Raw genomic sequence first — 23,210 nt, forward strand, 5'->3', positions numbered from 1 at the left:
AAACGTAAATTTATTATTTATAATTAAAAAATAGTTATTTAAAAAATTGAGGAAGAATTTTACCATATATAAATTATTATTTTAATCAAATAAATTGAAGAATATTTTAATATATCCAAAAATAAATTTAATTATTATATGGTAAATTGAGAAAGATTTTACTGTATATAAATAATTATTAGAGAATATTATGAAATATCTAAAATTAAATTTAATAAAAGAAACATTAACATATAGAAACAAATAATCAAATAAGTAGCGAAATGTTTTAAAATCTTATATTATATTATTTAAATTAAAAAAAGAATATGTTTATAAATATAAAATATCTATTTTATTTAAATATACAAAAGGAACTATTTAAAACTAAAATAGTTATTTTATTAAACTAAACAATATTTAAATAAATCAAAAATTAAATTCATACCTTCAATAATATCCTCGATCTGTTTTAGTGTTTTTTAGTTGTTTTGTGGTTGTTATTTATTTTTTTTAATACATATATTTATCTATTTTTTTATTCATTCCAGGATATCCATAATTAACAATCCTCCTTAGCCCGTTGAGTATTAATTTTTAAATTCAAATATTTATATTTATATTTAAATTTTTTATGATTTTTCATTTAAAAATTTGCCACATTTTTGCAGTCATTTTCAGTTTCTTTTCATATGATTTATCACAATTGTCAACAATTTAAAACAAACTGAGAAATAGGCAGAGAAAATGTCATGACAAATATTTTGCACTATTTTTGTGCCAAAAAAAAACCAAATTCAAATAAAAGAAAATGAAAGAAAAACTTAAAAAGCAAAAGAGAAAATGCTCTCAAGAATTTTCATGTGTGGCTAAGTATGTCCCAGCATGAAACCAAACAAAGCGGCAAATACAATAAAAACTTAAATAAAACACAAATAATAACAACAAAAAATAGATAAATATAAAATTGGAGAAAAAAACCAATGGAAAATTGTGGAAAATCGTTTGAGGCGTTTTTCTAATAAAAATCTTTACAAAAAGTATAAAATAATTAAAGGAATCATTGGAATTAAATCTAATATATAAAATAAATAAAGGCCTAAAAGCAAATGTTAATAAAATTTGATTTTAAAAATTTATATTGCTTTGATTCAGTTGCTTTCAGTTAATAATTTAATTTATATTCATCGTTTTATTTTCTGTTTGTTTTATTATTTGATTGATTTTTCACATGTTAATATTTTGATAAATAAATTCCAGGTCTAAAGTGGTTTATTTAATGCATTTCTTTTATATCTTTCACTTCACATCAAATAAAAATAATTAAAAAAAAAATACTTATATATTTATATTAATTATAAAACACTCGCACACACTTGATAAATAAATAAATTCGTAAAGAGAGAGAAGAGATGCCCCGAATGGAGAGTTTTTCCGAATTCACGCGAAGATCGGGCTCAGATCGTTTTCGATTCGGAAAGATCGGCGAAGATCAACGCCAGAGCATCGCGAGGAGACTGAAGCCACCATGGGATACACGGCAGTATATCGGATCGTTGGATATATGCTATATACACTTTAACGCGACACACGGGCGTGTGGTGCGCGTGGGCCCCTCAGAATCATCATCATCATCATCCCCATCATCATCATCCTGTTCATCATCATCATCATTATCATCACACACACTCACATATATCGGATAATACCACAGTCGCCATTTAACCGAATGATAAATGAACAGAGCTTCGTCTATATCTTCGCCGATCAGCTCGATTAGCGCGGATGAGAATGAGGAGAGACCTCTTACAGGTGGCTGTGGGAGAGCTTTTAGTACACAAGAAAAAAATATATATATTAAATATTAATATAATATATATAGTTTAGAATTTAATGCTGGATTTAATTTAATATTAAAAACTAAATTCAATTACTTTAATATTCCTTTTAAAGCTTTTATAATATTTACACAACTTTGGGTAGAAGTCTTTTCTTAAATTCTTAATAATTTCAAAGAGAAAATGATTTAACAATTAAAAGATCCTAAACAAACTTTGTATAAATAAATAAAGACTAAATTCCAATGATTTAGGTATGCCTTTTAGTAAGCTTTACATTCTTCCAATAAAAGGCAGGTTAAAATATATTTATCTTAATCTTATATTAGAAAAAAATTTATATATATATAATTTAAATATATGTGTGTTTTTTTCTGTGTATTTTGAGGAGACATCATTTGAGAAAGCTTTGTATTTTAGCTCACTAAGCTTTTTACAGTCAACACAAGATTCGACATTGTTTTTCTAGGCGTAAAATAAAATATAAGCAAGAACTGTTTGTAAAAAAAAAATCTATTAAAATTAATGTTTCTTAAATAGTGAATTGTCGTACGTTTTTATAGCAAATTTAAAATACATATAAAGAAAAGCCATACTATACAGAAATCTTAATAAAAATCTGGTCTAGATAAGAAAATCGTTAAAATGTAAAGTATATTTATATTATTTTTTATTTCTATAAATTCCCTAATTGTCTCTTAGTAATTTTTCTGTTTTTACAAACAAATTGTCAATATATATATTTATTTAATAAATAAAAACGTAAAAATGTCTAGAAAAAAAGGTATGAATTTATAAAAAGCGACTATAATTTTAATGTATTCTCTATTTTTTTGCACCTGTTTGGGACTTGACTAAAGAAAGCTTTCACTTGTATCGATTTTAAGCTAAGGATATTAGTTCTTTAGGATATTCTTGGAGCTTGTAGTGGCCAGAAGTTGAAGCTTTTCCCTCTGGACTTCCTGCCTTGTTAGTTCAGCCTCAGCCTCGTCCTTGACCTTGGCCTTGTTAACATTGCTGCTGCTGCTGGGTATATTGGGCTCTATGTTTTTTGGATTCATATGGAAATCCTTTAGCTCCACCTCCTTTTCTGCTACCACGACAACCTTCTAGCTTATATCCTCCAAAACGACAGGTATATCTTGTGAACTAGAGGGAGAAAGCAAAAGCAAATCTTAAAACAGAAAGAGATGGAAAATAATGTACAACTTACAAAGGATCTTCCAGAATATAAACTTAAATCATAATCAAATATACATACTTTTAAAAATACAACAAAGAACTCCAATTAGTTTGTTAATTTTTATAGGTATTTTTATATATTTTCAACAATTTACACCTCGCTTTATCCATTATTGAACACGTTCGTAATATAATATCCAATGCAGTTCCCCAGTGAGTTAATGTGGTTGTGGCTACGCTACAATGTGGTTGGACAGTGCTCCTCCGTTTAGCTAAGCTTCTTGGGTTGACTACGTGTGGGGGATACTCCTCATTATCCATCCATTTCCATACTTTTTCTTTTAAACATTCGGCTTAATAGCTAGAGATTTCGCTTGTGTCTAGGTGTCTGTGGTCTGTTGTTCTTGTCTTTGTTGTGTGTCTCAAGTCTGTCTGTGGTCTGTCTTTGTAGAGGTGCCTTTTTGTTTAGGGTTTCTTGGTGTTTAATGTTGTGGGTTTTGTGTGAGTTCCCGAATCGAATTCGTTTAGTGATTGACACCCTTGCGCTCCTGGATGTGATCCAGATTGTAGGAGATGGTGCCACGCAGCTTGCTCTCCAGGCAGTTGGAGTAGACGTCCGTCCAGAGATGGCTTACGCCCAGCTCGGCATCGGTCTTGGCAAAGGCAGTGGCCTCGTCGATCTCCTTGCGCACCTTCAGATCAATGGCCTTAAGGAAAAACAAGAAATATTATTATATTATATTATGATTTAGATATTCGTTTCAATCCCAACCCACCTTGACCTCATCGGCGGACAGCAGACCCAGCTCAATGCACAGCTCCTTGAAGGAGGTAATGGGATCACGCTTCTGGCGCACCTCCTGGATCTCCTCACGGGTGCGGTACGAGGTGCCGGGATCGGACATCGAGTGACCAGAGTAGCGGTATGTGTTAGTCTCCATCACCAAAGGTCCCACGGTGTTCACATAGTTAATGGCAAACTCGGTGGCACTGCGCACGGCCAGCACATCCATGCCATCCACCCAGATACCGGGCAAGGCATCACCGCGCGTATAATAGTCCGTGTTGCAGGACGCACGCTCCGTGCTGGTGCCCATGGCTGTCATAAAAATATTTATATATTAATAAGAAACAACCAATTCATTTCAAGTTTCCTTCTTCCAACCCACCGTAATTGTTATTCTCGCAGACAAAGATCACCGGGAGCTTCCACAGGTATGCCATGTTGTAGGCCTCAAACACTTGACCCTGATTGGCCGCACCATCACCGTACAGGGCCAGGCACATGCCACCGTTGCCCTTGTATTTGCAGGCCAGACCCACACCAGTTCCAAGGGGCACTTGGGCTCCAACGATACCGTTGCCGCCATAGAAATTCGGTGAGTACATGTGCATGGAGCCGCCCTTGCCGCGGGCACAGCCACCCTGGACGCCGGTCAGCTCGGCCAGCACACCGTTGGGTGAGACACCCATCAGGTAGGTCCAGCCATGGACACGGTATGCCGAAATAATGTTATCCACATCCCGCATAGCCGCTTTCATGCCAACAGCACAGGCCTCCTGGCCAGAGTACAGATGACAGAAGCCACGGATGATCTTCTCCTTGTACAGATTGCCGGCAGCCGTTTCCAGTCTTCGGATCGTTTGCATCTGTGTGTAGTACCTAAGGGCCTCATCCTTGGTCAGTTTCACTTCCTCGGCAGGTCCCTCGTCCAAACGATGCAGCTTGAAGGGCTAAAAAGGGCAGAGAAATATTTAATTTAGATTAAGATTCATAAATATTTAATAATCTAATAATAAAATGGATTTCATAATTTCATTTAAATTTATTTGAAGCTGTTAAAAAACTAATCAAAGGTATTTATCGATATTTTGATATGGAAATTTTTTTGAATAATTAAAATTTATAAAAACTCATAACAAAGCCAAAAAGACACCAATTTTAAATCGGAAAGCTGTCCTATTCTAGTTTTTACTAGATTAATAAATCTGCATACTCAATTTGAAACTACAAAGAAGATGAAATTTATCCAATTTTTTTTTACAAGTTTTATGATAAAACCCCTTAAAAAAATTTGAAAAAATTTATAAATTTTTGTTTCTTTCAAAGATGGCTAGATCGATTCTCCTGATGATGCTGATCAAGAATATATATGATTTATAGGGTCGGAAATGACTCCTTCACTGCTTTACAAGCTTCTGACTAAAATTATAGTACCATTATTTAATCCATATTTATTTATATTTCTATATGACAATTTTTTCGAAAAATCTAATTTTAAAAATCTCATAACTTAGCGAAAAATGTAATTATTTTAATTCGGAAAGCTGTTCTATATTAGTTTTTAGTAGTTTAATAAATTTGCATACTCTATTTAAAATTTTAAAAAATTTAAATTTTTATCAATTTTTTTTTTTGACAACTTTTACGATTTCACCCCTTAAAATATTATGAAAAAATTTATAAATTTTTGTTTCCTTCAAAGATGGCTAGATCGATTCTCCTGATGATGCTGATCAAGAATATATATGATTTATAGGGTTGAAAATGACTCCTTCACTGCTTTACAAGCTTTTGACTAAAATTGTAATACCATACATGGTATAATAACTCAGCTGATCATCCTATAGATCCTATAAATCCTGCAGAAACAGCTGATTTATGTTTAGGCTTTAATTAATAACCGTAAATTCCTTTAGGGCAACATTTATGGCGTGAGAATTAACGTAAACAAAGTAGAGACAGACAGAAAGACAGACTGATAGAGAGCGCGAGAGACTGAGATATAGGGAAAATCACCGATCGTGTTGCTGATAACAACTTTTATATGATTTGTTTTTTGTGCGTGAACAGTCACGCGGCGGCCACGCAAAAATTAAACAATAACAAAAATGAGAGATGTCGGCAACAGATCGCCGACTGCGTGACCTTGTCATTTCAAAATTAACTTGACCGGCAAAATTGCAACCCTGTGCACCTGCTCGCACACACACACACACACACACACACGCACGTCAAGTTAACATTTGCTATCTGTCAAAGCAGCAAAGCGCATTATGTAATCCTTTTAAAAGACTTTTTGGTATTTTTTTATTTGTTATGTAGATAATATTCAGATTTACTTACCCGATTCACTTTAACGGTGGCTTCCGTGGCATAATTGTTGGTTTTCGAAACGCCAGCCTGTGCTGCACTCTGGAATAAACCGAAAAACGACGATGAATATCTGCAATGTTGCATCCCATTGTTGTTGTTGTTGTTGTTATGTCTCTTTCCGTTGACGTTGTTGCTGTTGTGGCTGCTGCTGATTGGGATTGCTTGCTATTTGTTTTGATTTTATGTATGGTCGTTGTTGTTGTTGTTGGTTGGGTTGATAGTTGGTAGTGTGTGTGTTTTTTGGTTGTTGTTAAATTAGTGACAACAATTAAAAATGTTAGTGAGTGAGATTTGTTGCTGGATTACGTACTTTTTGCAGTTGCTTAACAATAATTGGCAATTCGCTAACGCGTGACAGAGTGCGCAACATTTTCGCTGAAAATCGAGGGTTATATCGAGGGCACTGTGGCTAAATCGAACTATGATATTATATATATGGTTTAAATAATCGCACGCTGGAGCTGCCACACGCTATCTGCTATCTCGGTCGCACCGCCGGGCGTCGTTGTAAGTTAAACAATTAAAAAAAAAGCAGCGAGTTTATCAACTTCTATATTGCACAACTATAATGTGACCGTGCTGGCATAAGCGTGTAAATACCAGCAATATGGCCGTGCAAAATATACTAAATCTGATTAAGGGTTGAATGTTTTTAAACTTAACGAGCTTTAATTAAACTGTTACTTTTGTTAAATTTATGTAAACATTAAAATATAACAAGTTCGGTTAATATCTTTGTTTAATTCATAACTATTATTTTAATTATTCGTATATTTCTGTAAACATTTTACAGCACTACATCTTTTATCGATCTTTTTAGTTCTCTTTTCCCTTTATTCCATTTTAAGCCATTTTATTAACAGCCAATTCGTAATGAATAGTTTTAATAAATTAAATTATTAAAAACAAGCCAGCTTTAATCATTTTATTAATTATATATTTCAGTCTTAAAAAATACCAAATACTTACGAAGCCCTGGCTGAAAGGATCAGTCTCCCGCCCAACCGAAACGCAGCCCTGGTTTCAAAGAAGTACTTTTATTTCACATTGAAGATCTCATTTTGGTTTTGTTTTTTATTTGTATTTTTATTATTTTTTTGTTATGTTTTTTTTTGCATTCTCATTTCTTACTCGTATTGTTACTTGAAATTGCCACCAATAGCTCCACATTTAGCGTTGCAGTTGCGCTAATTTGCAGCTGCTTTTTATCCCTTCACCACCTGACATAATTCACTAATCTCTTACAAAAAAACTTAAGTAATGTTGGTTTCTGGCACAAAAAAAAATTAAATAAATAACAAGTAACGAATAAATTTGAGTTAGACAAAGTAGAGTATAATAGAATCGAAGTAAACAGATTATAAACTAAGTTTTAAACTAGTTTCTTGTATTATTATTATTTTTTCTCGGTTTCTCATTAGAAATGGCAGCTAAAAGATTTGAGTTTTAAAAGTTATTAGCACAAAAACAAATAAATGAAGAAATGGATCTGATTGATGGGGAAAAAAAAACCAAATTTGGGGGAAAAATCTTAAGAGCTTTCTTTTTCGTCTATTTTACTCTCCAACTATATCGTTCTCTTTTTGTCCTGTCTTTCGGTTTTCTGTTTTTTTATTTTCTGTTACATCAAAAATTGGTTTTCCACACAAATATTTTGCATTATGACAAAAAATTATGCTCTTTTTTTTTGTTGTTTTATATTGTATACATATGTATGTATATATACATATACATATATACATATATATATATTTGTATATAAACACTTATTAGAAGTCCTCATGTGTGTGTCTTTCTTTGTCTTTGCCGTTAGAAATTTGCCTTTCTCTTTGCTTCTTAAGACCAAAAAAAATATGTTTTCTCGTGTCTTTTTGTCGTTTGTTATTCTTTTTTTTTGTTTTTTTTTTTTTATTTATCGTAAGTGAGTGGGAGTGAGGGGGTGTGTGTGTGTGAGTGGGTGTGAGAGAGGTTCGTATCTTACCGTTAGCATAAATAGTTTTGTGTCTACGCAAAAAACGTGCTGAGCAATAATCTAAAACGCAATAGCCAAAGAGAGAGAGAGGTGCAATGTGTGTGTGTGTGTGTGTGTACGTGAAAAGTAACGGTAAATGTTCGTCCTTGTGTGTGTGGTGTGGAAGTGTAATGTTGGTTGTTGTTGTTGTTTTAGGAAATTACGTATTAAGCTTTTTTTTAGTAGATTTTACTTAGTTTTTTTCGGTTTTGTTTTTCTTTTGCTTAATTTACACCAATGTTTACTTTATTTGTATTTCTTGCATGAATATATATATATATTTATATATTTTTTCGTTTTATTCAGTTTCTTGTTTCTGTTCTTTTTTTGCATTACTCTTGAAAATCTTGTATTTTTTACGTTTTCCCTTTTGCATAACATAAATCCGATTCAAAGAAACACATAGCACACATTTAGTATATAAACGACAAGATGATAATTATACATATTTTGTTTGCATTGGATTGTTGTTGTTGTTGCTGCTGCTGTTATTTTGCTACTTTTCCTCATTTTTTTGCAACAGTTTTCTCCAACTTTCTTCTTACTGCTTGCAGTTTCTACAAAAAATTTCTTGTTGCATACTTTGCTGCTGTGGATGGACAATACATATACACATACACACATATACATTGTTGTTGTTGTTGTAATTGGTTGTAGTACTTTTCTGTTAATATTATTGTTGTTATTGTTGGTTAGCAATCAAGGGAGAAATGCAAGAAAATGCGAGGAAAGGCGTGTGGAAAGCAGGAGGTTAAATCCATGTCCAGCACACACCGATTTTTGTGTTTCCTCGTAAGCAATGAATAATACATTGTATAAGTACACGGAGAGAATCTATTATTACAAATGGAAAATAACATTCTAAACAAAAACCTAAACTAAGAAATAAATTTCTAAAAACTTGTACAAGTAATAGGGAAATTGTCTAATTGGTAAGAGAAATAAACACTAAAATTATATAGAATTGTAGATTTTTTCTGTGTGTACCCATATTAAGATAGCATTTGTGTTTATGTATGTGTGTGTATGCAAATTTCACATTATACTATTTTCTTTTTCTGCTTGGTTTCCGTTTACACGTGTTGCGAGAGAGGGAAAGAGCGCAAGTTCAATACATATAAATAATCCATCCAACAGAAAAAATATGTGAGTTTTCCTTACAATTTTTTTTACTTTTACTTATTTTTTCTTTCTATCTTTTTTTGTTTTCTTTACTTTGCTCGTTCGGTTGTAGTGGTGGTTGTTGCCTGTGCTATGTGTCCGTGTGTGTGTCTGTGTATGTGTTTTGTGGTTCTTGCCTCTGCTAAGCTCCAATTGAAATTTGAACAAACTGAAAATTTACAAATAAAAAAATAAAAATACAACACATGGGTTGGTTTTTTTTTCTTTTTCATTTCTAGTTAACAATTGTTTAATTACGCTTTTGTTTGCTATGATCTAACCAAGCGCCAGCACATTGATACATTTGTTGTAGTCCCGAGAAAAAACAAATGGGAATTTTTAAGGAAATAATAACTTGTAGAATTTTGTGGGACCCGGCAAATGCAACCGAATTGTTTTGCAGTGTTTGTTGTGTTTGTGTTTGTGTGAGCAAGCAGGATGGGGAATGATGATGATCGTCGTTGCTAGGTAGAGCTTCTCTCGGTTCTTGTTTAGTTTCATTTATGGGAACTGTTGCTTAAATGATTTTTTCATAATCTTGGATTTTCTTGTTTTTTTTTTGTTGTCTTCCGTTTAACGAGATTCCAAGTGTGTCAGGGAGTACCCAAAAAACGTTACAAAGGGTATTCCCCCACATTCCACATGGTGTGTGTAATTGAGGAGCGCAGAAACCCAATTTAAACATCTTCCTGTTTGGGCAAAGGCGGCGACAACCAGGACGATTGATGATGTTGCTCTTCGACCTCGGCACGTCGACAACTGCTGCAACTGGTTGCATCGCTATCCTCCACAATGGTCCCACCATCATCTTCATCATCATCCTCGTCGTCGTCTTGATCCTCCTGATCATCGTTTAATTCCATTTCTTCTGCATCTTCTGGCTTTTTGTGTTCCTGATCCTGCTGCTCCTCTTGTGGCGTATCGGTCATCATTTCCGCATCCTGTAACTGTTGTTGTTCTTGTTGTTGATTTTGTTGTTGATGTTGTTGTTGTTGTTGTTGATTTTGTTGTTGTTGGTAGTTCAGGTGCCTTTGCTGTTGTGGTTGTTGAGGCAACATTGATCCATCAGCATGCTGCTCTACCAGCTGTACCTCTCTATGTTCGACGTGTTCGTGTTCTTCGTGTTGCTGTTGCTGCTGGAGCAGCAGCAGCCTCCTCACCACCACTTCATCCGACTCGACAATACTTTAACCGCTCTTAAACAATAAAATGGCCACCTGGCCCAAATAGAAGTAAATGAAATGGCGCGTCTCGTGTGTCACATACGATCCAAAGTTGCGGCCAACAATGCAATGCCATGTGGGATTGTATTTTTTGTCGAATTCCTTCTTGATATAGGCGGCAATGTCCTGGAAAACGAAAATGATAGAGAAAATTAATATACGTAGTCAATTGTTTTAAGTGTAAAATATTAATAAATATACTTCCAATTGCCATACCATAATTGCTTTTAACTTAGTTCAGATTGTGGTAAATAATTCATAAGATTGTAAAGTAAATATTGAGAAATGATCCCAAATTGTCGTTTTAAAAATGTTTAAAATCTTTTAGGAAAATTATTCAAGTAGTTTACGATATATGCAATATTTGTTGATAATTAAAACTTCAACATATTTTTAAAATGTTTCTAAATATATCATATCGATTTACAACCCAACTCCCTTACCTCACAATAGTAATTTCTTTACTCTTTCTCGGCAAATTGAATTATTAAGTTGAAACAGAGAAAAAAACAACGACAGAACAGCATTTTACTCTCCTTTTTTATTTTTTGCCCTGTGAAACTGCCAATTGTCGAACAAGTTAACGCCACATTCCATAAAGCTGTCAAAAAATGCAATGGCAAAGAATAACAACAACAAAAAAACTGAACTGAAACCGAATGGGGAAGGAAGGAGGTGTAGTAGGTGCGGGAAAAACGAGTCAAAGCTGGCGAAAACAAATGCTTAAGTGGCTGCTAACTGTTTCGAAATTAGCGGCAAAGCGGCGAGCGGCAAACTCAATAAAATGGCAAAACGAAAAACCCATTTCCCCCCAATCACCCAAGGGGCCCCAGGTCTCACTCTCTCTCTGTCACTAGGGTAACCCAAATTGTGACCTCAAAAACAGAAGGCAGGCAAAAGTGAAGAAAGGAAATTCCACACGAGGTGGTGGGGTTGGAAAAAGGGGAAAACGAAAAGTTTTTCCGTGCTAATGAGTTAGTTATGATTGTTGTGGTGTTGTTGGTGTTGTTATCGTTGTTGTTGTTGTGGTTGTTATCGTTGTTGTTATGCCACAGCTAGTGTGTTTCGCATTAAGCAATTTGATGGAAATTAAAGGCCAGCTTTTTGAGGCAAAAGCTAATTATGTATGTTGGCACCCCACAACAAACCCTTTAACAACAACAACAAGAAGGCAAGGAAAATGAGTAAAAGAAAGAAGAAAATGGCTAAAAATGCTAAAGAGAGGCTAAAGAGACTAAAAAGTGTTACAAATAAGTGAAAAAAGGGGGTGGCAAAGCAAGTGCAGTTTAAGTGTGTGTGTGTGTGTGTGTGTGCGTGGCAAATGTCAAAGGTCATTGTCAGCCGTTTTTGGCGGCTAAGTCCAGGGTTACGCAAACACACACACACATTCTGAGATTTGAACGCAAACGCAGCAGCCGCCACAACACAAATAACCCGCATAGATATTATAAAAATACTATGGAGGTCACACAAATACAAGAGTTTGGGTTTTTGTTGTATATAGCATACTTTAAAGGGCACAAGCAAATAGAAAAGGATATGAAATGATATTTCCTATTTCCCAGAACTCTATGCTTTAATGAATACATTTAAAATGAATAACAATAGTTGACTTTCCTACTACTTTCCATCCAATTATCGCAGCTTTTTTCTTTTCAACTATAAATAAAAAGTATAAAAAATAAAAGAGAAGAAAGTCCCGTGAAAGAATAAAATCTTGTTCGCTTCAACACAAAAAAAAAAACCAAAGTTGAGGCAATCGGAAAGTTTTACTTTTGCCATACTTTTGGGGCGCCACACTTGGAGTTGATTTCATTTAGTCAACAAAATGGGCATGGGGCTAAAAAGGACACCCAACCCAATCCTTATTGCAGGCGAATGCGTGCAAAGTCATAAACTTAACCCGGTAACCTCAAAAAAAGAAGGCAAACAAATAATAAAAAAAAAAACAAACCAGAACAAAAAAAACTCTAAAAATAATAATAAAAGAAAAACAATATAAAGCTGATTTAGTTGAGTGCCATTATCCAATTCCGTCTTTTTATTTTGGCGCAAAGTTGTTGTCATCAGTGCCGCATTATACAGTCAGGCTTAAATAAATTAAACCTATCTATAGGGCATTTATTTTTGAAAATATTTATAATTCTTGTTAATTTTATATACACAAATTAGCCAATTTTATCCCTAGTTTCATTTCAAGGTCAAGAAACGTTTTAATTTTTTTAAAAGTTTCTTAATGACTTTGTACTTGAGAATTTTAAGTGCCTTTCTTAAAGCATTTGTCCTATTCTCTAAAAAACTAAATTACCTTTTTAACTACTATTTATGCTTATAAAAATTAATGATTTTTTTAAATGCATTTTGAAGTCATAAACAAATCTTATTTTTTCTCATATTTCAAAGTTAAAATCGTTAGGTTTACCTTAACGAATGCATACTGTACTGGGGAAAACCTTTAGCGATCGTTGCTATTAAGTCATTCCAGCTGTTTTCTATTTCCTGTGGAGTTTTCCCTTTTTTGTGGATTTTTTGTTTTATTTTCACCCAAAATTTGGGGCCTATTGCGTGTATATTTTCGTGTCGTGTCAGACGACAATATAAAGTTGATTGTTTTATATTCAATTTGGTTTGGGATGGGATGCAGTCCTGCCTCCCCCTAGCAATGCCATGGAATTTTGTTTTGGCAACGCCAAAAAAAACACAAATATATATATATATAATATATATAAAATGAACATTCCGACACACACAACTCACCCACAAAAGGGGGTTTAAAGAAGGTAAAGTTTTTGGTTGGTTGCTATCGAGTGAGTGACTTGAAGTGTGTGTTGTGTTGGTGTGTTGTGTTGTGTTGTGTTGTTATGTTGTGTTGTTGTGTTGGTGTGTTGTGTTGTTGTTGTTTTCCGTTTTGTGCCACTAAGGAGCACACATAAATAAACACAAACACACACACACACACACACAGAACACATGTAAGCGTAATAAAACCGACATTGCAATTTTCGGTCATATAAATTGCTAGGGTTAAGGCAGAGGACGAACGAACGAAGAGTGACACATTTTGGCAGGACTAACTGATTGCTTCCTTTGAAAATAATGAAGGAACTACTTCATATTTGATTGACATACAGAAGGGGGAGGATTCCTTGTATTTATCTAGAAAAGGAAATAAGGTATTTCAATAACTGGGGAAAACAAGATTTTTATTTTTGAGGTTGTAATATTTTAGCAACCTGTTTGAAGGTGAAAAAAACATATTGCATTTGAAAAAGGATATTCATTTCTTGGGGGAAAAAACTGCAGAGGTTTTAAAGAATGTATTTAAATAATTAAATAAATCCTAAAAAAAGCATTTGCTTTATTATTTTCTGTTCAAAACCTTTAGAAAATTTGCTAGATTTTTTCGATCGACAACCAAACAGCAAAAGGATGTGAGCAAGGCTTTTGTCTGATCCTGCTTTTGCCACTTAATTCATGCACAGCAACACTGCAGGATAATTCCCTGTCCATTTAGACCGCAACAACACACCTGGAAAATATCCCCTGTGTGTGCGAGAGCCCCAATAAATATGCTTGGCCATGTTTGAAGGAGTGGCAAGGCAGGAAAAAAAATGGAAACGGAAAATGGGAAAGAAAAATCCGCAATGAATGTGTGTCAATAAAAAATGGATGCATATATGTATGTGTGTGTGCGACTCGATGCCATGCCATGCCCCAAACTCTATTTACATACAAAAAAAAACTATACGTTGACTGCCCGCATATATTGATTAAACATTTCTTTTCTTTATTTTGGGCCACGCAAAAAATCACAAACAAAAACCATAAAAAAAAATAATAATAAAATTGACAAAAAAAAACAAGAGTAAAAAAATCAATTTGAAAATGTTTGTCGACCTCAACTCGTTTTTTATTTATTTATTATTTATTTGCACCTTTATTTGTTAACAGGGTTATAAAGAAATCCCCAATGAAAAGCTAAACCAAACTAATTAAATTTATTTTTAAAAACATAAGGCAATATAATGGAAATGGAAATGGAAATTTATTTTCCGTTCCTCTCTGCCTCTCATTTTTTTGGCCCTCTTCTTGGCTTATTTAGGGCTTTGCCTTTAAATCGCGGCTCACACACACACACACACACACACACATACACCTGCAGTCTATACAGATACAAATACATAGACATAACGGGAAGAGGAGGCAACATAATGCCTATGGATACGATTTAAGCTGCTTGAAAGGTTGCGCGCCCCTAAAAATATATACACAAGGTGCGGGGAGGGGTAGGAGAATGTGGGGAAGGGGGTCAGCAACAACAACAACAACAAAAGCACAGTGGGGGCCAGGGCTTAACCCTTGTGTGTCCCATGGGGTGGGAGGGGGTGAGAGTAGCCTTCCTGCCTCCTAGGAGTAGTATTAGTTGCGTATCTAATGGATACCAAAAATTGTTTTTTCCCCCCACGCCCCCTTTTTTCATTCAACATTTTGCACGATTTTGTCTTTCGCTGTGATTGGATTTTTGAACTAAACAAATGTGATCAAGGAAATATATTTAATATAAATATAATATAACAATTACCCTAACAATTACTTGACTAATTTTACTTATAGAACTATTTTAGGAGGAATCTAAGTTTTGTATTCAATTTAATTTTATTTATTTTATTTAAAGTTGTAGAAGTGTTACAAAAACAAAAACCACACTTGGCTAGAGATAAAAATTATATATTTAGAATTACAAACATTTTGTAAGATTTCAAAAAACAATGCCAAACTATGGGTTAAATCTTCCTAGCTAAATAGTTTTTTTAATGGAAAAATACGATTTAAATATTTTTGAATTTTTATTTAAAGTTATATTATTTTTAATATATTTTAAATATTTTTTAAAATATTATATTATTAATCCGTTTTAGGGTATTATAACTTCAATTGTTGTTTCGCTGTGAAGGAATCATTTGCGACCCTATAAATCATATATATTCTTGATCAGCATCAACAGCCGAATCAATCTAGCCATCTTAGGCAGAAAAAATGTTTTTTTAATTTTTTCAAAAATTTTTAAGGGATTATTTCATAAATATTCAGACAAAAAAAGGGTAAAAATTTGATTTGCTTCAAATTTCAAATTGAGTATGCAGATTTATTAACCTATTATAAACTAACATAAGACAGCTTACCAAATTAAAATTAATGCATTTTTGGCTTAGCTATGAGTTTTTTAAACTTTCATTTTGTTGAAAATATTGTCATATAAAAGAATCTATAAATATTGAATAGCAGTAAAGGGTCAGTGTTATTGATTTGAAATAAACTTGCAATTCCCTTTGTATTTTTCTCTATTTTCATTTCAATTTATATTCATGCCCCGCAGCAGCAGCGTCATCATCGTATAAAGGTTAAAGGTCTTTTTACATATTTTCCCCAATTTCCCTACTACTCCTAGTACTTTCTGTTTTTATCATTTTCCATTAGACGTCGTCGGTGGCAATTTTTCAATTTTCATCTAAGCAATTAAATTTGTGTGTAACAACAACAAAAAATCCATATTTAATTACCAAAAAAAAATGAAGTGTATATATTTACATAATATACATATATACAAACGAACGCACCCACACACAGTGAGAAATAATGGCAAACTTATTATTATGCAATAAGCAGTGGCGCAGAAAAAGGAACAGAATAGGGAGAGGAGGAGTGAATGAGGAGGAATAAAGACAAAAGGCAATCAATCGTGCGATTGTGTGTGTGTGTGTATGGAATATATTTTATTTATAGCAACAAGAGGTAGGCTCGACATGGGGTTCAGGTGTCTCTCTCTGTATGGGTGTATTATACTCTCCCCCACACCACAAACACCACAACACCTCGCTAACCACACTCTCTATCTCTCTCACTCTGTGTGTTTGTCTCACTCTCCTGCCGCAATGACAACATCCGTGGAGAGAATGCAAATAAAACAAAAAGTGTGGCATACTTTCAGGACGTGGTCCTGGAGAAAATACAGTGGGGATTTTTTAAATCTCCCAAGAAAAAGGGGAATTACATTAATTAATTATTGTTTTTTATAATTGATTTCATATTTTAATAGATTAAAGTGACTAAATTTGGTGCTTTTTGTTCCTTAATTCACTTGGAAATACTTATAATTACAGTACGGATTTAAACTCTCCAAAAAAGGAAATTTTTATTATTTAAAAGGGACATTAAATGGGAATTTCATTTTTTAATGTATTAAATTAGCAAAATGTTGTGTTTTATACTTGCTATTTATCACATAATTCCCTTTGGTCATATATGTATTTAAAATATGGATTTCAAATCTCCAAAAAAGTGAACTTAATCCTTAAGCTTTTATATTTTGACTTAAATAAAATCTAAATTTCTTTTACTCTGCTCTCTTTCCTGATTTTACTTTAATGTAGTATAATTATCTTTGCACACCGATAAATATTTACTGTTTACGCATTTTGCTTTTACTGCTCAATTAGCAGACTCTCTTTTCCCCCTGCATTTTTACTACACCTCCTCCTTCTCCTCCCCCTTTTGTACCTTCTCTCCCTCGCTCTGGCCTTTTATCCACTTCCGCTGTGATTTCAAGTTTACTTTGCTTCGCTTTCAAGGGCTTTCTCTCCTTGCGTCTGTCTGTGTGTTTTTTTTCCCAGTGAATGTGTCCCAGTGAGTGTGTCCCAGTGTGTTGTCTTCTGCCATTGGCATTGACAAAGGCCCCCGCCTTATAGTTGATGGCCATACTATACCCCCCTGCCCCCCTCCTATAGCTTTTCCACCGGTTTTTCCTTCAGCTTTTCTCTGCTCTGCTCTCCCCACTCGTCTTCCTCACATTTTTACTGACCTCAGTCAGGGTCCTTCTAAGTGCTCTCACTTTGACCATCAAGCAGGGCACTTTTCATCTACACAGCAAACAATTGTATTGATTTTGTACATTTTCTAATTGTCTATAAATCTTTAGTTGTTAAATTGTAATTGTTCAAACTATATAAATACTATATTTTAAAATATATTTTGTTTTTCGAGTAGTTCCAACATTTGGCTCTGTGTAATACATTTTCTTGGCAGTTTTTTTTCCCCTTCAATCGCAATTCCATACATATATTGATTATTCAATTTCTTGGTCTTTGTTGACATTGCTTTTGCTGATTTTGTTTTTGTTTTTATTTTTCTTTTTAGCATTCGCTAAAGCGGACTAAATCAAGAGCTTATTAGTTGTTGTTTACCCCTCCATCCAAGTGTTAATGATGGTCAGTAGTTAATCTTCCAAAAACTGGGGAAAACTGGCTTTAAGATAGGTTGCTACTTTCACAGTAGGTTAATCAAGGGAAATTGCCATTCAAAGCTTTTTTAAAAGTTTTTAAACAACAAAATAACCTTCTATATTTATATAGTTCAAGTCAAAGGTATCTAAACATGTTAATCAGCTTCCTTTTGATAGTTTCAAACGATTTTAGCATGAAAAACATATATAGTGCACTACACTCATTAAAAGCTTAATTAAAATGGAAAATTGAATTCATTTCCAACATTTTCCCCGAATCAAAAGTTAATGAAAGAGAGTTGGCAAAAAGCAAAAGCACAGAGAGAGTGAGACGAACCTTTAGAGATGCAAAATGTAGCTATAGTATATTTAAGGCCAAAGGTCAGGGGAGTGATAAAATTACAGAACAACAAACAAGGAAAAGGATTTTCCCGGAAAATGCCAAAGAAATATTGCAGATTGTTTTGTGAGAAAGAGTTGTTGCCGTCACTTAAAAAGAAAACTGCGTCGCAGTAACCAAGTGGGTGGCATGCATCGGAAGTTGGCCAAAACCGCAGAAATTGTGAAATTGCCAAACGCAGCTCGAAAAAACCAACAATTTTTGCAGTCAGCAGCAAATTCTTGGGTCAACCTGCCTCACCGAGATGCAACAAGGGGGAAAACTTCACCCAAACCACCCATTTGTGACCAAAACAACCATCAGCAATATTCTCCACTTGCAAATATTTGTTAGCTTTGCTAAAAGGCGCCTCATTTCAAGTTGTTTACAAATTGAACATTTATTTTCTCATGTAAAATAATATCTCTCTATCTCAGCCTGTGAAGTCTCTTATTTCAACTTGATTAGAGAGGAATGCACAACGTATTTGGTTTCTTAGAATTATTAGTTTGTTTATAGGATTTTTCCTTATGAAAAATTGCTGGGACATTGAATCATTCCACGAATCATAAACACAACACCTGTTGTTGTGCCACAGAACCCCCTCCTACAGAGACTTGGTTTGCAAATTTTAAGCCTTTTGTTGGCCTTAAGTAAATATTGCTTTCAGTTTTAATTTAAATCCATTATCTTGTTTTGTTTTAACAGATTTTTAGATGATTTTATATTAAATTTATGACAAACTAATGGTTTTTGATAGGTATTTCTTTAAGTATATCTAACTATACCTTTAAATAAAAATTTAAGTGATTTTTTACGTTTTTGAAATGATTTAGATTTCGATTTATAAGATCTATAGATCTATTACTGAGATTCATATGATATAATATTGTTGTTTTAAATAAAACTGAAATTTATACTCTTTTCATGGCTTTAACAATCAAGATATCTTATAAACAACTAATTTGATTGAAGTTTAAAATATAACCCATGATTTGGAGATTAAATAACACTATACATTTGGAATACAATGGTTTTTTAAATATTTCAAATCCTTTCTAAGCTAAAATTTGAATATAAGGGTTCCTAATTATTTCAAAACCCTTTTTAAATTGAAATTTTTGCATTCTAAACAAGGGGTTTTTTAAGGTATTTTCTTATAATAATAAAACCTTAATTCTAAATTTGTACTCACCTTCTCAATGTTGTATTTCTCGAGGGCCTGTGTCGCGCAATCAACAGCATCCTGCTGCATCTCCTCGCTCATATCGGCATTCTTAATCACGGCCTTGCGATCAGACATTTTGACTGATTTGTGTTCGATCCGTTTATATCAAAATATATATTATATATACTGGCCAACTTTAGAGAGTTGGAGCGAGAGAGAGTTATATGTTTGAAGACCCTGTAGTATACCGCTGCTCACCAGTGAGTAGTATTTTTAACTGCAAAGAGAGTGAAGAGAAGAGAGAATATGGATGAGCATCACCAACTGCGGGAGAGGCGAGCGCATCCGAGAAATGTTATTAGCGTTTTTCTTCAATTAAAAGAGCGGGTTTTCAATCAAGTTAACACGCACACACGCAGATTCAACACACACACACACACACACCGCCCACATGCGGACACAACGCAGGCGCACTGCATACTTTTTGGGGCCAGTTGCTGCAGCAGGCAGGCAATCTGCCTGGCAATTTAATTATAGAACCCAAGCAGCAGCAATATTACAAATCAAATATCAGAGCCACAGAATGACATATTAATGCACACACACATATGCATATATATTATATGCATATATGGCAACAGCAATTAGCCGGGGAAGGCAGCAGAAGCGAGATGGCAGCTGAAATGCAACATGGCCTTGAGCAGATGCGAATATTCTCTCTCTTTCTTTTGCCCACTTACTTCCCACTCTTACACACATGTACGGCCATGACAGAGGCTGGGAAGCAACAGCGAAACAACAACTAATTCAAATTCAAGGCTCTCTCACTCTCTCCTTCTCTCGCTCGATGTCCCTTGCTGCACTTGCTCTCTTCTTGTATTTTTTGGTAGCATACTTTTGCGAGCATTGCTATGTGGCATTGCTTATTAGTTGCTAACATGGGAGAAAGGGTGAGAGGGAGAGAGAGAAAGGGAGGATCAGATCAGAACAAACGCCAAAGCAAACACGGGCTAAATACCAAAATGCAAGCCACACACAGGGGGCCAAGGAAAGGGGGGGGGGGTAAAGGGGGATACAAGCTCACTAAGTGCGCTTGGCATTTTGCAATTGCAAACCTCAAAATCAAAGGGCGAAATTGTGGACGGAAGGGCGTTCGTAGCACAGCAGCAACCGCAACCAAAATTTAGTTTCTACGACTAGTAGCCCCCACCTCTCCCAACCATTTAGTGGCTAAAACCAAAGCGACCAGAAAGCCGGAGATAAAGCACACATAAGAGAAGCAGAGAAATGGTAAATCCTTATGAGCAAAAAATAATCACTGCAAATATGCAAGCTCAAACAACATGCATGCGCATTCCTTTTTCGGGTAAACTAATTTGCCAAGTACAGTCGGCCCTCGAAAAGTAAGAATGCAAATGTAATATAACAAACTAATTATTGCATATAATGATAAATGCAATATTAAAAGCGAAGGACAAGAAAGTAGAGCTCTACTTATTAAGCTTACTTAGCGAGCAGTAGGTTTTTGTTTAGGTTTTAAGAATAAGTTCTAGAAGAACGAAAGAGGAGTCTCCAGGATTGTTGTTTCCTAAAATTCGAAGCTAAATTTCCTTCTCTTTCCTTTTGCTCTTTTTTTGTGTTACTAAACTATTTGAATCTGTATCAATTACCTTTATCTCTTCGCAGGATTCTTCGCTTTACTGCACCATCCAACTTTTCGACAACTTCTTTTTTGGTTAATACAATTTCCGCGTCTGCCTTCAAAACCAGATGCACTGCTCCTCTACTTGCTCTCCTCTCTTTACAATTTATATTAATTTATCAATATCAAATGTTGGAGCTACTGACTCTGGACGTAATTTATCTGCAACTGAAATTAGTTCCGGCTCTTGTTTTTTTCTTGTATATATTTTGTATTCTACCCGGTTCGTGTATTTGACGTTTGACAGTAAAGTGCAGGGCAGAACAGACAAATCATAACGGCAACTGTCTGTCGAAACGGAAAGGTGAGGTGGGAAGGGAAAAGGAGAGCAGAGCTGAACAGAACAGAACACAGTTGACAGGTGGCCAAAGGCAATGGAGCGGGTGGGAGAGAGATGGCTATGCTGCTGCTGCTGCTGCTGCTGCTAGCTGCTTCTGATGATGCTTTTTCATCCGCTTCTTGTGATGAAGTCAATTAGAAACTGCATATTGACAGTTAAGCAGGCGATAGAGCGAGAGGGTGGGGGGAGCAAAAACTATGTTTATCATAAAAGAGGAGCGCGAAAGACTTGTTCTTTCACCCGTGCATACACACACACACACACACACACACTCTCGCACACATTCACAGTGAAAATGAAATTATAAATGACAGGCTGACAGCGAAAAGAGATGGAGAGTGAGAGACCGAGAGAGATGGAGAATGGACCTGCCTGCACCTGCAAGTATGCAATGCTCTGTGCACACACAAACACATACGCGCGCACGCAGGGTAATTGAATTTCCCCCATGTCCATGTGAGCGCGTGTGTGTCCGTGTGTGCAATTGGAAACCCGCGATTTTTTTCGCCTTGCTTGCCTAATTTTGACCCGCGCGCCCCCCCTCTTCCATCATGCCACAGGGCACTCCATTCATTAGCACTCTGCCAAACTTGACAGATGAACCTGGGTCCCCGTCTCTAATTTTGCATTTCGATGGAAAGTTTCCGAGAACTTGAAGCGGAAATTGCTGACCAAAAATGCCGAAATGCTGAAGCATTCATAATTATACCTGGTGACATGACGTCAACCCGAAAACTTGATTTCTACGCCTCCGGCTTCACAGACAAAAAAAAAGAAAAAATATCACACACAAAAAAAATATATATAAATCACAAAATAGCTTCACCATTATTTATGCAGATTCCGGTTGCCGATATGTGGGAACTTTCGCATAATTAAAATTGCACAACTTGCATTCACAGAACATTCACACACGGTTTTCTTCACCTCCTCCTTCTTTCATCCATCCATTATTCTATGCAGTTTAACTTACCTCTAATTTCCGTTCATTGCGCGGGAAGTTTACACACTTTTTTTTCGTTTTCGTACGATTTTCTCGCGTTTCGTGTTCAGAGTTCAACAGCTGTCACCAAAATGTCTAATAAAATATCTCAAACTTCAAAATGCAAATATGACGAGCGAGAAAAAAAAATATGAAAAAAAAATATACTGTCAATGTATTAGCGGCTTCTGTGTGTGGAAGTGTGTTGGTGTCTCCTTTTACATTCTTGCATTCCTCTTTTTCTTTGCTTTTCTTCCTCTTTTTTTTTTTTTTTGTTGGTAGCAATCTTGCACGCAATACAAATTTAGCACGCCGCGGCTTTTTGCATTTTTTTAGAACAGAACTTTTGGTTGTGGTGGGGAAGGGGGGAGAACGAAACGTGAAAAAAAATGTATGATTCGTTTGGCGAATTTGGGGAAAATTCAGAAACCGGAGCGATGCGAAAAAATTCCCATATATGCTTCTTGTACTTGGTGTTGTGTGTGTGGGAGGGCTGTGTTTACCGCTAAGCGTACTCGTCGTGTTCGCCTGGATGGGACTGGAATTGATTTGTGTAGCACGTCGGCCTGACTGGATGACTTGGGCGCTTTGGTTAGTTTGTTAAACTGGCCGAGGGATTTCGATCGAAGGCGACTGGCGCCGACAAGCCAATCGTTCGCTGCGCTGATTGGCTGGCGCCGGGCGGCGTCTGGCAGGCCGCGTCTGGCGGGTGGCGTCTGGCAACAGTGTTGCGCAGCTCCCACATATCGGTTTGCCGATTGTCCTGGAATTGTGCTCATAGAGTGGCTGAAACTTAATTTTAGCCTACC

General features: G+C 35.2%; 3 protein-coding genes and 1 long non-coding RNA gene across 13 annotated transcripts; all 4 read right to left on the minus strand.

Annotated features, from left to right (window-relative positions):
* Window positions 1-457: 457 nt before the first annotated feature.
* LOC147643199 (uncharacterized) lies at window positions 458-1,526 on the minus strand. Its single transcript, XR_015272271.1, has 2 exons — window positions 1,356-1,526; window positions 458-706 (listed from the first exon to the last, which is right to left on the minus strand). It is a non-coding gene; the product is annotated as an uncharacterized LOC147643199 (long non-coding RNA).
* A 1,583-nt stretch (window positions 1,527-3,109) lies between these two features.
* Window positions 3,110-6,882, minus strand: Pdha (Pyruvate dehydrogenase E1 alpha subunit). 2 transcript variants are annotated; one of them, XM_020948237.2, is made up of 5 exons: window positions 6,467-6,882; window positions 6,127-6,195; window positions 4,169-4,733; window positions 3,776-4,098; window positions 3,110-3,706 (listed from the first exon to the last, which is right to left on the minus strand). In XM_020948237.2, the coding sequence occupies exons 1-5, from the start codon at window positions 6,524-6,526 to the stop codon at window positions 3,524-3,526; spliced, it is 1,200 nt and encodes a 399-aa protein (XP_020803896.2). In that variant the 5' UTR covers window positions 6,527-6,882; the 3' UTR covers window positions 3,110-3,523. The 2 variants fall into 2 exon arrangements, with proteins under 2 accessions (XP_020803896.2, XP_086691668.1); XM_086835542.1 differs by having other exon boundaries at window positions 6,127-6,321.
* A 295-nt stretch (window positions 6,883-7,177) lies between these two features.
* On the minus strand, window positions 7,178-10,386 carry LOC110180527 (uncharacterized). The gene has a single exon (XM_086835544.1). The coding sequence runs from the start codon at window positions 10,384-10,386 to the stop codon at window positions 10,006-10,008; it is 381 nt and encodes a 126-aa protein (XP_086691670.1). The 3' UTR covers window positions 7,178-10,005.
* On the minus strand, window positions 7,178-23,008 carry LOC110180528 (dynein light chain 1, cytoplasmic). Of its 9 annotated transcripts, none has more exons than XM_020948198.2 (3): window positions 22,917-23,008; window positions 19,405-19,654; window positions 7,178-10,677 (listed from the first exon to the last, which is right to left on the minus strand). In XM_020948198.2, the coding sequence occupies exons 2-3, from the start codon at window positions 19,510-19,512 to the stop codon at window positions 10,516-10,518; spliced, it is 270 nt and encodes an 89-aa protein (XP_020803857.1). In that variant the 5' UTR covers window positions 19,513-19,654; window positions 22,917-23,008; the 3' UTR covers window positions 7,178-10,515. The 9 variants fall into 9 exon arrangements, with proteins under 9 accessions (XP_020803857.1, XP_020803855.1, XP_086691672.1 ...); XM_020948196.2 differs by having other exon boundaries at window positions 22,905-23,008; XM_086835546.1 differs by having other exon boundaries at window positions 22,872-23,008.
* Window positions 23,009-23,210: the final 202 nt, after the last annotated feature.

This window comes from Drosophila serrata, unplaced genomic scaffold (genome assembly GCF_035046125.1).
Source record: "Drosophila serrata isolate PLE 108 unplaced genomic scaffold, ASM3504612v1 contig_276, whole genome shotgun sequence".
Taxonomy (NCBI): Eukaryota; Metazoa; Arthropoda; class Insecta; order Diptera; family Drosophilidae; genus Drosophila; species Drosophila serrata.

Excerpts from the sequence above, each read along its gene's own strand:
- Pdha (XM_086835542.1), bottom strand. The coding sequence starts at position 6,526 with ATGTTGCGCACTCTGTCACGCGTTAGCGAATTGCCAATTATTGTTAAG. Across the intron at positions 4,734-6,126 it reads CCACCGTTAAAGTGAATCGG|CCCTTCAAGCTGCATCGTTT; the intron begins GTAAGTAAATCT and ends TGCCCTTTTTAG. Across the intron at positions 4,099-4,168 it reads CTGCGAGAATAACAATTACG|CCATGGGCACCAGCACGGAG; the intron begins GTGGGTTGGAAG and ends TTTTTATGACAG.
- LOC110180528 (XM_020948198.2), bottom strand. The coding sequence starts at position 19,512 with ATGTCTGATCGCAAGGCCGTGATTAAGAATGCCGATATGAGCGAGGAG. Across the intron at positions 10,678-19,404 it reads AGAAATACAACATTGAGAAG|GACATTGCCGCCTATATCAA; the intron begins GTGAGTACAAAT and ends TTCGTTTTCCAG.
- LOC110180527 (XM_086835544.1), bottom strand. The coding sequence starts at position 10,386 with ATGTTGCCTCAACAACCACAACAGCAAAGGCACCTGAACTACCAACAA.